Below are 14,072 nucleotides of genomic sequence, written 5' to 3' on the forward strand. Positions count from 1 at the left end.
GGCTCCGTCCCTCTCCTCTCGTTTATCTCCTCTGGACGCTGATATGCCCAAATCATCCCCACTAGTCCCCCTCGTCCAGTATGCTGATAACACCGCTTTCCTCGCCCTCTCCCCTACACTCCAGAAATCCAACAATCCCTCCAAATCCAGCTCAATCAGCTTAGCTCCTGGCATAACAAATGGCTCCTCAAGATCAACCCCTCCAAAACCCAGGGAATCATTATGGGAAAAACCAACTGCACCTTCAGCCTCCACGATTTCTACCTTACCGTTGCCACCGTTCTATCCAGCTAATAACATACTAAAATAACTTGGACAAACCACTGGCAACTAAGGCGGAAACCACCTCTAATAGCGATCCAACAGAAAGCCCAAAATATAGTAAAACTACTAACTGGCCAAACCTGTGGATTGCACCACTTCACTGTTCTCCACACCTACAAAACTTTGCTGCTGCATGGATATCCGCCCCCCCCCCCCCCCCCCAAGTTCTATATGTCCCTCCAGATCCTTGAATGCCATGCACTCCACCTCACCTCCCACATCCGTCTAGTTTCCCCAATATGAATCCTTTATCAACTCATCAAATTCCCATCTCTCCTCACACTGAACTCCAAAAAACCTACACCATCCGCAAACCCGACTCCGATAATCCTATAGTTTCCCCTCTACTTTCCAATCCGCGCTGCTGCCAACTCCCACCAATCCTACATCTACGCACGCTCCACATACTCTGCCAAAGGAGCTTAACCGTCTCCCCCTCCCAGATCGTGAACTCCGTTCCGACATTTATCCCTCCTACGAACGTTAAACCCACCACAGGTATTCCACCTCTGCTTTCCCTCCCTTCTCCGTATTTTCCATACCACCCCTTTTTTCCTCTTCCATCTTTCTTTCCTTAGGCCCTTTCCCTTAACAAATTTTAGCCTCATTAATACGCCCTTCGCCCCAAACCGTCTTGTATTCCAAAACTCGCTCCTACCCCACACTACCTCCGCACCAATGCTCCATTCATATACCATCTTCATTCTATCCTTCTGAATGATCACCATTCCCACTTTAATAACAGACCACCTACCCGAGAGCAAGTCCTTCCAAGCTTTCGTGCCAGTGAAGTGCTTCATTGTAACACCATTGTTCTGCATCAAGGTTTTTTAATATGTTTTTAAATGTAATCTTATTGTGCTTCTGAGTTTTATCTTTTATTACAATTATTTTTAGCTAAATGCGAAGGAAGTCAAGTCTTTTATACATAAAAACTTTCATTTTATTTTCACCTTTAAATCTTTAAACTCATTGTAAGTATATCACCTTTTTGTTTATTATCTTTCATCTCATTTAGATTTTTCTTGTCAGTTGTCAGAAGAGCAGGTTGATTGTATCGCTAACGGCTCACCCCCCCCCCCCCCCCCCCCCCCAGCCTCAATATGGGGCGAGGGGCGGATGAAATAACAATAGATCGAAAAAAAAGTAGTACAGTGACACAGTAACTTTAACCAGTGCGTGTAGTGTGTTCAAATATTTAGACATCAGTGTGCTCATGCAACACTATTCCTCCACATACCATAACACGTGTACCACCATAACGACCACGTTCGACAATGTTCCTGAGTGAATTACGCGTTCCCAACTCTAGCCACGTGAGGGCACGTCCTGCGTTGTTTATCATAATCGTTTTGCCCATCCAGGTGTAATGGCGTGGGGAGCCATAATGTTGCACGGACGTATTGACCTACAAGTCTTTGAACACAGTACAATGACCGGTCAACGTTAATGTGACACTGTACTCGTTTCCCACGCGCTTCTTTTCACGGATGCACTCGGCCCTACTTAATTTTTTGTGGATTATAATATGCGGCCGAATCGAACAGCGCGGGTGGAGGAGCTCTTGGAACGAGAGGATTTTCGGCAAACTGACTGGCCTGCCCATTCCCTCGATTTAAATCTCATCGAGCAACTGTGGGATGCGCTGGGGAGACGTACTCCTGTATGTGCACAGGCGACAACGACCATCCAGCAGGTGTTAGTCGAGCTGGTGTAAGACTGGAACGCCCTGCCACTAGAACACCTTGCCGGTACCAACCCTGTAGCCAGTATGGCAGCTCGTCTGTGGCGATCACACGCCAAGTCCTTTCATTTGTAATATCAGGGGACCATGAGAAATCGCGGTGACTTAAGTGGAACTATTGTCTCTGAATAAGTATTATTTCTTATCGTCTCAATTCGCATTACTTTCTGTTACCTTCTGCACTGTACTGTAGTAGTTCTGACTATGTATGGTCAACATTTCATCGAGTTACATTACTTGGCAGATAAACACATGCGAAAGTTACTTTCGTCCTTACGTTCTGCACATCAGTGTAGTTAAATTAGTCTTAACTAATAAGAATGGTTTCAACACAGTACTACCCTACTGCAGATCGTATGCTCTTTCCTACTATCGACCAGAAAGCCAGCTCATTTAGCCAGTTATAAAGAGAGGGGGGAGAGGGTGTTCCAACGACGTATCGTGACGTAGCTACATATCTTCCTCACACAGTTTGTCAGAAACGATTGTCGTGTTCACTGCTAGAAGAAAAACGGAAAGCCTATAATACATTCCTTTGGCTCTTGTGTAGCTTTTGAACGAAGTGGCAAATTTTGAAGCATCAATGTTCTTTGCTGTTTCAGTTTCAAATAAAAATTCTTCCAGTTCGAAATAATGTAAGGGTTTACATGCCATCTACATGCAGAACATTCGATACTAAGTCCAATAATTGATCAACTACATGCAATACATCGGTTGCGAGCTATCCAGAAGAACCATATTGCCCATCATCTAAAGCAAGTTATAGAAATCCCAGTCAAGTGTATCGAATGGACAATTAAATCCATTCCATAAAAAAAGAGGCTAATGTCCGCTAATGTGTCATTTTGCTCGGCGTGTACGATTTAATTTACAATAGAGTTCCTACTAACCGTGAACCTCTGTAGGCGTGACTTCTCTGGGAGAAAATAAGTGAATAGACTATGACAGTCTGAATAATAACAACAACAATAACAACAACAACAAGGCGATGGTGCATGTAGCACACAGAACTCTCTCTTTAACACAAAGTAAGCTGTCTCGGCTCTTGAACTAAGAAAACTTACTTTCACCTCAGGCGGACATATACATTCTAAAGTTAATTACCATCGTGTTTATGTAAAGTAGAGCGGCAGAGCTGCATAGAAATGAGATTACACGCTTTCAGTGAGAGGCAGACGAAGAGAGTCGCTCAGCTCGATTACCTTGCTGTACAACTCAAAAGCTGTGAACTGCGTGGCAGCGTACGGGAAGATCCGCACCATCTGCGCCCCATTGCCTTTGTACAGAGCGAAGAACCGCTCCTTCCTCACGATGTGCCGAAGACCCGAGAACACACCTAAAAGAACATTGAAGAAAAGAGTGTTAGCTTTGGAATTTTAACTGTCCCAAGAAGTTTCATACTGCTCCTTGTACTTTGTTATCTTCCGACTGCTCATTACAAACGCTACAACGGTATCACAATAAAGAGACTGCTCCTTCCTGAATTAGAATTACAGCCTAGCGTAGCCGGCCGGAGTGGCCGTGCGGTTTTGGGCGCTGCAGTCTGGAGCCGAGCGACCGCTCCGGTCGCAGGCTCGAATCCTGCCTCTGGCATGGATGTGTGTGATGTCCTTAGGTTAGTTAGGTTTAATTAGTTCTAAGTTCTAGGCGACTGATGACCTCAGAAGTTAAGTCGCATAGTGCTCAGAGCCATTTGAACAGCCTAGCGTAATTAATATTGTTCAACGAATTGATCATATTCAAAGTGATTTCCATTTTGCAATGAGGATAAAACTCGGATGTTAACAGCTGCCCACTAATTCTACTGACATTGACTTAAAAGTAAATGGATAAAATATTAAATCAATATTAGGGATTATTTTTCCTTTTCAGAGAACAGCAGGTCTGGAACAATTCAAATAACCTACAGTATCTGATAACAAAATTAGTAGCGAACATCTAGAGCACGTCAAATGGTATTAGTATTTAGAGGAACTACTAAGGAAAGATAGGAAATCGGGCGAACAATCAGCGTGGTTACAGAATATAGCAAAATTAAAAAATCTTCCACGCACTAGGATCGTGCAAACATACTGTCGTTTTATCATCGCATAGAGCCCCAATGAAGGACATACTAACAAGCAACCCTGATGCAGAGAAACAGAAAGAGTTGAAAAATAAATAATTCGCCACGTCCAGAGGAATCCCAATTCGGTTTTACAAAGAGTACTTTATGGCACTGGCCCATCAGTTGGCTCGCATTTGCAGCGAATTAACTGTCCAGCGCAAACTTCCATGCGACCTGATGAAAGCGGACATGACTCCTGTATATAAGAAGGGGAAAAGAAAGGATCTGAAAAATTTCAGACCAATATCCTTAACATCGGTTTGATACAGAATCCTTGAACATTTGCTCAGTTCGAATAGAATAAATTTTCTTGAGACCGAAAACCTTATATCCACGAATCAGCATAGTTTTAGAAAGCATCGCTGGTGCGAAACTCAGCTTGGCCGTTTCTCACATGATATACTGCGAACTATAGATGAAGAACAACAGACAGACTCCATGTTTCTAGTTTTGACACGGTGCCCCACTGCAGACGTTAAGGAAGGTACGAGCACATGGAACAGGTCCCCAGATGTGTGAGTAGCACGAAGATTTCTTAAGTTATAGAATTCAATATTTTGTCCCCGACGGAGAGTGTTCATCAGAGACAGGGTATCGTCAGGGGTGTCCCAGGGAAGTGTGATAGGACCGCCATTTTTTTTTCTATATAAGTAAATGATCTGGCAGACAGGGTGGCCAGCAATCTGCGGTTGTTTTCTCATGATGCTCTGGTGTACGGGAAGGTGTCGAAGTTGAGTGATTGAAGGAGGCTACAAGATGACTTAGTCAAAATTTCTAGTTGGTGTGATGAATGGCAGCTAGCTCTAAATGTAGAAAAACGTAAGTTATTGCGGATGAGCAGGAAAAACAAACCCATAATGATCGGATGCAGCGATCACAGTGTCCTGCTTGACACAGTCACATCGTTTAAATATATATGCGTAACGTTGCAAACGATACGAAACGGAACTAGGATGTAAAGATTGTATTAGGGAAAGCGAACGGTCGGCTTCGCCTTATTGGGAGAGTTTTAGGAAAGAGTGGTTCATCTGTAAAGGAGACCGCGTACAGGACACTCGTGCGACCCATTCTTGAGTACTGTTCTAGTGTTTGGGATCCGCGATAGATCGGATTAAACGAAGATATTGAAACAATTCGGAGCCGGCGTACTACATTTTTTACTTGTAGATTCAAACAACACGTAAGTGCTCAGGAGAACCTTCGGGGCTGCAAATGGGAATCACTGGAGGGAAAGCGACATTCGTTTCGAGGAACGTTATTGAGAACATTTCGAGGACCGGCATTTGAAGCTGACTGCAGAACGATTCTACTGTCGCTAACATGTATTTCGCATAAGGACCACGAAGGTAAGATATGAGAAATTAGGGCGCATACTGAGATATATAGTCACTAGATTTTCTCTCGCTCTATTTGCGACTGGAGCAGCAAAGGAAATAACTAGTAGTGGTACAGGGTACCCTCCGCCACGCACCCTATGTTGGCTTGCGAAGTATGTATATACACTCCTGGAAATGGAAAAAAGAACACATTGACACCGGTGTGTCAGACCCACCATACTTGCTCCGGACACTGCGAGAGGGCTGTACAAGCAATGATCACACGCACGGCACAGCGGACACACCAGGAACCGCGGTGTTGGCCGTCGAATGGCGCTAGCTGCGCAGCATTTGTGCACCGCCGCCGTCAGTGTAAGCCAGTTTGCCGTGGCGTACGGAGCTCCATCGCAGTCTTTAACACTGGTAGCATGCCGCGACAGCGTGGACGTGAACCGTATGTGCAGTTGACGGACTTTGAGCGAGGGCGTATAGTGGGCATGCGGGAGGCCGGGTGGACGTACCGCCGAATTGCTCAACACGTGGGGCGTGAGGTCTCCACAGTACATCGATGTTGTCGCCAGTGGTCGGCGGAAGGTGCACGTGCCCGTCGACCCGGGACCGGACCGCAGAGACGCACGGATGCACGCCAAGACCGTAGGATCCTACGCAGTGCCGTAGGGGACCGCACCGCCACTTCCCAGCAAATTAGGGACACTGTTGCTCCTGGGGTATCGGCGAGGACCATTCGCAACCGTCTCCATGAAGCTGGGCTACGGTCCCGCACACCGTTAGGCCGTCTTCCGCTCACGCCCCAACATCGTGCAGCCCGCCTCCAGTGGTGTCGCGACAGGCGTGAATGGAGGGACGAATGGAGACGTGTCGTCTTCAGCGATGAGAGTCGCTTCTGCCTTGGTGCCAATGATGGTCGTATGCGTGTTTGGCGCCGTGCAGGTGAGCGCCACAATCAGGACTGCATACGACCGAGGCACACAGGGCCAACACCCGGCATCATGGTGTGGGGAGCGATCTCCTACACTGGCCGTACACCACTGGTGATCGTCGAGGGGACACTGAATAGTGCACGGTACATCCAAACCGTCATCGAACCCATCGTTCTACCATTCCTAGACCGGCAAGGGAACTTGCTGTTCCAACAGGACAATGCACGTCCGCATGTATCCCGTGCCACCCAACGTGCTCTAGAAGGTGTAAGTCAACTACCCTGGCCAGCAAGATCTCCGGATCTGTCCCCCATTGAGCGTGTTTGGGACTGGATGAAGCGTCGTCTCACGCGGTCTGCACGTCCAGCACGAACGCTGGTCCAACTGAGGCGCCAGGTGGAAATGGCATGGCAAGCCGTTCCACAGGACTACATCCAGCATCTCTACGATCGTCTCCATGGGAGAATAGCAGCCTGCATTGCTGCGAAAGGTGGATATACACTGTACTAGTGCCGACATTGTGCATGCTCTGTTGCCTGTGTCTATGTGCCTGTGGTTCTGTCAGTGTGATCATGTGATGTATCTGACCCCAGGAATGTGTCAATAAAGTTTCCCCTTCCTGGGACAATGAATTCACGGTGTTCTTATTTCAATTTCCAGGAGTGTAGATGTAGAAAATCAGTATTTCCAAAGACGAATGAAAAATACGTTTGTTGGAATGCTTCTCGGAATAAGAAATGCATCTGCAAAGAAAAACACAGACAAGACGTCAGTGTGACCATTTCTACAGTACTGATCCGGTGTTTGGAGTTCTTATCAAGTAGGCCTTACAATTGACATTGAACGAATTCAGAGACGCGGTTCTAAGATGATAATAGCATATACAAAAGTAACATAAATGCTCGGATAACTTAAACACGAAATCGGAGAAGAACGACTGGATTTTCGCGAACCATGTTAAGTAAATTGTAAGAACCCATATTCAAAGAAGTCGGTCCCATCATTATGCTGCCACCACCGTCTATCTTGCGCAGGTATCATACATATGACAACAGAGATTAGGACACGTACACATACATATAGACATTTTCCTCACACAAGCACGTGAATTGAGTCAATGTTAGTAAATGCCAAACAAGGTGCATGATCGCAGTTAGAAGTTCCCTACCCACCGGCTTCCAGGGGCAACAAAAATTTGGATTCTCAATACTACGTGTAATTATTGACCGAATTTAATAATTTAAAACGCTGTAATAACCTACTCATTAAAGGGGTATAATACTAATCTACCGATTTAACACAGTAAAACAAGTATTACATCTAAAACTATGTACACCTCTTGAGGTAACTGACAGCACGCAAATAACCGGACTACATTCAACCAGTATTTGAGAATGAGAGCACTTAGTGACTTGCAACAAACTTTACACACAATTTAAAGCCTTTACGAAACTTTTTATCGCTGGCACTTGCCCACAAAATGATGGAAAGCTTTATTACTTACTACATTTTCGCTGTTCAGGCAGTAAAACTTCCGCATCAGGCACAACGTTTTAATTTCTTACTTCTTTACTACTGACTGTATTAGCTACACATTTGCATATAGTATATACGTACATCACTGAAAGTGTGTGCAAAAATACATCATTGTACTACACGTATTTTGTGAGATATGACGTCACAGACATTCAGATGCGCGAACAACTAACTTTTGCTTAAAGCGGAGCACAAATTACCTGGACTATACTCATAGAGCGTTTGATAATGAGACCACTTAGCGACTTCCAACAAAATTTAAACATAATTTCAAACCTTTTTTTAAACTTTTCTCGCTACAACGCTTAATGTCAAATATTTAAAAAATTAACTCATTTGTTATCAGGCGTCTGAAGCTGCTTTATACGAGGGAGTTCGATTCTTTAAAGAATAGAGGGTTTACTGATAGTACAGAAAATCGATAATATCAGGACAAGTACCCTCCGCCATGCGTTGTACAGTAGCAGTGGAGTCTACCCACACTGACGAAAAGAAATCGCAACGCCAAAAAATAATTAATTAATAAACAGTAATAACATTTCGGGAATACACTTGTCTAGATAACATTTTTAAGTGATTAACGTTGCAGGATCACAGGTTAATGTATCCGCGAGATCAGCCACTGCAAATGTGAAATGCTGATACATTAACAACCGGTACAAACGCAAGAATGTTGAATCCAAGCATGCAAACGTGCATGCAAAGTGTTGTACAGGTGCCTGATGTCAGTTTGTGAGATGGAGTTCCATGCCTGTTGCAATTAGTCGCTCAATGCAGGGACGGTTAATGCTGTTTGTGAATGGCACTTGAGTTGTCGTCCGATGATGTCCCATATGTGCTCGACTGGAGACAGATCTGGCGATCGTGCAGGCCAAGGCAACATAGCGACGCTCTGGGTTACAACAGCGGTATTTGGGCGAGCGTTATCCTGTTGGATAACACCCTTTGGAATGCTGTTCTCGAATGGCAGCTCAGCAGGTCGAATCACCAGACAGACGTACAAACTTGCAGCCAGGTTGATTGGGATAGCCGCGAGAGTGCTCCTGCTGTCGTAAGAAATCGCACCCCAGACCATAACCAGGTGTAGGTCCAGTGTGTTTACCTCGCAGACATTGTCTACATTCCTGCTAAGTCCTTTTTCAATATCACAGAAGGAACATATAGGTTCTCGTAGCCATTTTACATGACCTCGCTCAACCTCAGTGGGGTGTTGATAATGGCGCCTTTGTCGCGTTAAAGGCACTCTTGACCAACATCAACTCACCATGTCCAATCTCAAAGGTACTAGTGCCACTCTTACGCGACTCGCGTGAAATTTGAATAGAGATCATCCTTCAGATGTAGAAACACGCCTACCAACTTTCGTTTATGTTGCACAACTCTTTGCTGGTGCTGCTACTTTTTTTTTCCGGTCATTGTGTACACTCAGGCTGTCTCTCCTAACAGCCTTCTGGCGCCTTTTCTCTGGTGTTTAGGCAGATATTTGGAATTTCGTTTTTGCGATGAGAGGTGAAATCCGCTGAAACAAGTACTGCTCATCATGTCTTTCATACGGCATCCCGATTCGACCCGAATCGTCGATTTGTTTCAGGTTACAAACAAAACGATTTTTAACCGCAAGACCGCTACGGTCGCAGGTTCGAATCCTGCCTCGGGCATGGATGTTTGTGATGTCCTTAGGTTAGTTAGGTTTAACTAGTTCTAAGTTCTAGGGGACTAATGACCTCAGCAGTTGAGTCCCATAGTGCTCAGAGCCATTTGAACCCATTTGAGCCAAAACGATTTTTGATGCGGAATTTTATGTGCCCATTCGATATCAGTCCCAAATTAATATAATGTGCGTTGGTTTTTTTGTGGGGAGTAGACCAGACAGCGAGGTTATCGGTCTCATCGGATTGGGGAAGGACGGGGAAGGAAGTAGGCCGTGCCCTTTCAAAGGAACCATTCCGGCATTTGCCGTGAGGGATTTAGGGAAATCACGGAAAACCTAAATCAGGATGACCGGACGCGGGATTGAACCGTCGTCCTCCCGAATGCGAGTCCAGTGTGCTAACCACTGCGCCACCTCGCTCGGAAAATTTAATGTGATATTCGTTTTATAGATATGTAGTAACAGGAACTGTAGTACACGGAGAACAACCAGTACTGCCGGCCGGGGTGGCCGAGCGGTTCTAGGCGCTTCTGTCCGCAACCGCGCGACTGCTACGGTCGCAGGTTCGAATCCTGCCTCGGGCATGGATGTGTGTGATGTCCTTAGGTTAGTTAGGTTTAAGTAGTTCTAAGTTCTAGGGGACTGATGACCTCAGATGTTAAGTCCCATAGTGCTCAGAGCCATTTGAACCATTTGAACCACTGACAGTTCCCCAAAAGCACCCACACTTGCACTTTCCCGTCCAATAAAAACCGACGTCCTGCATGTCTTTTTTAAGGTCGCCATAAATGTGAAAATCACACGGTGAAAGACCATGATGTACGGACGATGTTGCAGTGTTTCCCAATCAAATCGCTGAACGTAGCCTTCGTCCGATTGGCAGTGTTGTGGCGGGCGTTGTTGACAAGATGATTCCGTCCAATAGCATTCCTGGGCGTTTTGGCTTTATGGCGCGCCGCAGTTCCTGCGAACTGTCTTCATAGCGTTGCACGCTTATTGTGGTTCCATGCTCGACAAACTCAACGAACAGAGGGTCCCTGCAGTCGAATAACAAGGTCGCCACAGCCTTATCGGAACTTGTGTGAACAGCTTCGGATTTCTTTGGCGGGGCAGACGTGGTATGTTTCCACTGTTGGCTTACCCGTTTGGCCTCGGGCTGTGGAATGCTGTGGGCACGATAACAACCTACATCACACTGTCAATCAGACGAAGACTACAATTCAGCGATTTGGTTTGGAAACACTGCAACACCCTCCGTACAGCCAGGATCTTTCACTGTGTGATTTTCACATCTTCCGCGACCTGAAGAAAGATGTGTGTGTACATCGATTGCACTCGGACGAGGAAGTGCAAGAGTGGGTGCGATTGTGGAGCCGTCAGCTGCCGACCGCATTTTACGAGACAGGAATTAATCGTCTCCCAGTCGATAACTGTCTTAACGCTCGTGGTGGTTACTATTGAATGGGACCAATTACATTGTCCCGTTGTGGCGGGTGTTCGATTTTCATTAGACTGCCCCTCATATCTGCCGTAACACCAGAGAAAATGCGCCTGACGCGTCTTACGAGTGGACTCGCTATATATGGCAGAGAGTATCTTGATCCACTGCCTTTCCAGTTCCACTCTAAAAATGAAGCGAAGACAAAATTACTGTCTATACGCTTCCGTACGAGCCCTCATTTCTCTTATCTTGTCTTCGTGAACCTTAAGCGAGTTGTATGTTGGTGGCTGTAGGATCGTTCTGCAGTCTGTCGCAAATGCAGGTTCTCTAAACTTTCTCAGTAGTGTTTAGCAAAAGGATCATCATCTTCCCTCTGGGGTTCCTGTTTAAGTTCATGGAGCATTTCGGTAAAACTCGCGTGTTTATCAAACATACCGGTTACAAATCTAACAGCACGCCTCTTAATGGCATCGATGTCTTCCTATAATCCGACCTGATGGGGTCGCAAACACTCGACCAGTGCTCTAGAATGGATCCTCAAGTATTCTGTAAGTGGTCGTCTTTGGAGATGAGCTACACACTCGTATAAACCAGTAAACCGAAGTCGACCATTCGCCTCTCCTACAACTGAACTTACGTGCATATAGCATTTCATGTCGCTATACAAGGTCACTGTGTCACGCAGCCCACCATTAATACAATAATCCAACATTAGAGAATCGTTCTCACTACTCATCTGCATTAATTTACTTTTTGACGCATATTGCGCAATTTGCCATTCACCACACCAAATGTAAATTCTATTCAAGGCATCCTGTATCCTCCCACAGTCACCTAAGGACGACATTTGCCTGTACATTATAGCATCGTCAGAGAACAGTCAAAGACTGCCGCTTATCCTGTCCATCAGCTCATTCATATGTAAAGAGAACAGGAGCGGTCTTATCACACTTCCCTTGAGCACGCGTGACGACACCCTTGTTTCTGATGAACATTCGTCATCCAAGATAACGTACGAGGTAGCATTACTTAAGAAATCTTAGACCCATTCTCACATCTGGGAAATTATTCTCGGATCTTCGTTGACAGTTTGCAGTATGGCACTGTGTCAAAAGTTTTCCGGAAGTCTCGGAATATGCACTCCACCTGTTGGGTTTCATCCACGGTTTGCAGGGTGTCGTGCGAGAGACAGGCAAGTTGAGTTTCGCACGAGCGATGATGTCTAAATTCGATTTGATTTGTGGACAGAAGTTTTTCTCTCTGAAGAAAATTTACTGTATACGAACTCAGAATATGCTTTTGGTTACAACTCCTCGTCGTACACAGTATGACACAAGTCTTTGCCACCCTACACCACACGAAAAGCCAATGTAGTCCGGCACGTGTGATTATTTTGACTCTGAATGACTGGCCTTCGCGGTCTCTCAACACGTATACCCGGCCAAGTAAGCTGGCACAGCCTTACGTCTCGACAACAGGCCGGCTGGGCGAGATTAACTCTGCTCCGTGGTAAGAAAGTCCGACGGAGACCAAGTTTATTCAATGATCGAATCGATGCTCAGGGTCTGTACTTCAATACCTACTGCCGTTTATGTTTTATTATCTTCGTTTTTAGTTACTTTACCTTATATCTGTCCTCGATCCGCGAAAAACATCTACAATACACTGCTGACGTTGCTCCTGGCGAAACTTAATTTTCAGCAGAACCTATACTTAGATAAACTATTTTATAGTACATGATTTAATTCAAGTGACATCATCCGAAGCAAATCCCTGAAATATGCACAGTCCGAAGACATTCATCTAATTACTTTTAGCGTTCATTCCCTTTCTTAACTACGAAATTTCGATGCGCTCTACGCAGTCTGGCATGTCCAATACATAGTGTGTACTCACCCAGATGTTTGTAATGTTTGTTGTGCGCCTGCAGCAGGATTTTTATTCTGTCAAGAGGGGCAACGGCGGTCTTGGAGCACATACCAGCCACTCCTGCAAAGAAAAACACTACGGTAAAACATATAATACAAATTAAACTTACAGCTTCTGAATAACGTTGAACATCAGCTTTCAGACCACATGAAAGTCAGAAAAAGGGAATGGTAACTTTAGATACTACACAGTATTAATATCTTACAAAGAAGTAGTGAAAATATCAACAATAATAGAAAAAGTAGTAGTTTTTGGAAACAACCGGTACTAAAGGGCAATCTCAAAGTTTCCGTTCGGAGGCCGTACAGTCCAGAAAGGGTATGCCAATCAGGCAAAATCGTCGCGAGCAGTGAGGCAATCATCTCACCGACACACCAGCTTGAAGATACCCGTTTGGTAAAACACTGTGTCCTGCGACGTGAAGAATTTCTTAACTGTCTGCTGCACATCCTCGTCCGTCAAGAATCGCCCACTCTTCAAGGCCTTTTTTAAGGTGCCGGAGGCAGACGATCGCGTGGGGAGAGATCAGAACTACATGGTAGCTGCGTTACGGCACTTGCGATATGGGGGCGGGCGTTATTATGAAGCAGCAGCATCTCTTGGCGCACAATTCCCAACGGTGGTTTTCGATAGACGTACTGCCTTAAACACTTTCTTCCTTCTCCGATGGATGTCTACCGTCGTTTGCCCTTGCCTAAAGGTCGACGCTTCTACAAGGTGAACAGTAATAAAACCGAGAAACTATAGGACGGATTTGTGACTGGAAATGGGGAAAAAGGCCCCTGAACATGTGTCCGGAAATGGATCGTTGCCACGGTAGACAGCAATGACGAATGACAGTTCCTCTGACTGTGTGATTGACGCAGCGTACTGTAAGCAGCACAACGGTTCCTTATTCGTATCGGGAACAACCCGAGATGGTGTTTGTGTACGGCCGAGTACGGCTGTACTAAAATAAGTACTCTCGCAGACCCAACCGGACCACACAACATTTCAAGCCCTCTTTGGGTGTTTGTATGATCGTCGGTCCTTTCAGACAGACGAACGTGCAGTGAGGCGGCGGACTGTGCGTGCACCAGATTT

The 14,072-nt window shown here is 45.5% G+C and overlaps 1 protein-coding gene across 1 annotated transcript in view; it reads right to left on the bottom strand.

Annotated features, from left to right (window-relative positions):
- Positions 1–14,072, bottom strand: part of LOC126457565 (graves disease carrier protein-like) — a 193,369-nt gene that overhangs the window by 136,545 nt on the left and 42,752 nt on the right. Inside the window, exons 2-3 of the mRNA XM_050093979.1 lie at positions 12,957–13,049; positions 3,271–3,404 (exon numbers count right to left, since the gene is read on the bottom strand). Coding sequence (XP_049949936.1) covers positions 3,271–3,404; positions 12,957–13,049 — 227 coding nt within the window. The remainder of the gene's footprint in view (positions 1–3,270; positions 3,405–12,956; positions 13,050–14,072) is intronic.

This window comes from Schistocerca serialis, chromosome 2 (genome assembly GCF_023864345.2).
Source record: "Schistocerca serialis cubense isolate TAMUIC-IGC-003099 chromosome 2, iqSchSeri2.2, whole genome shotgun sequence".
In the NCBI taxonomy this organism is placed as follows: domain Eukaryota; kingdom Metazoa; phylum Arthropoda; class Insecta; order Orthoptera; family Acrididae; genus Schistocerca; species Schistocerca serialis.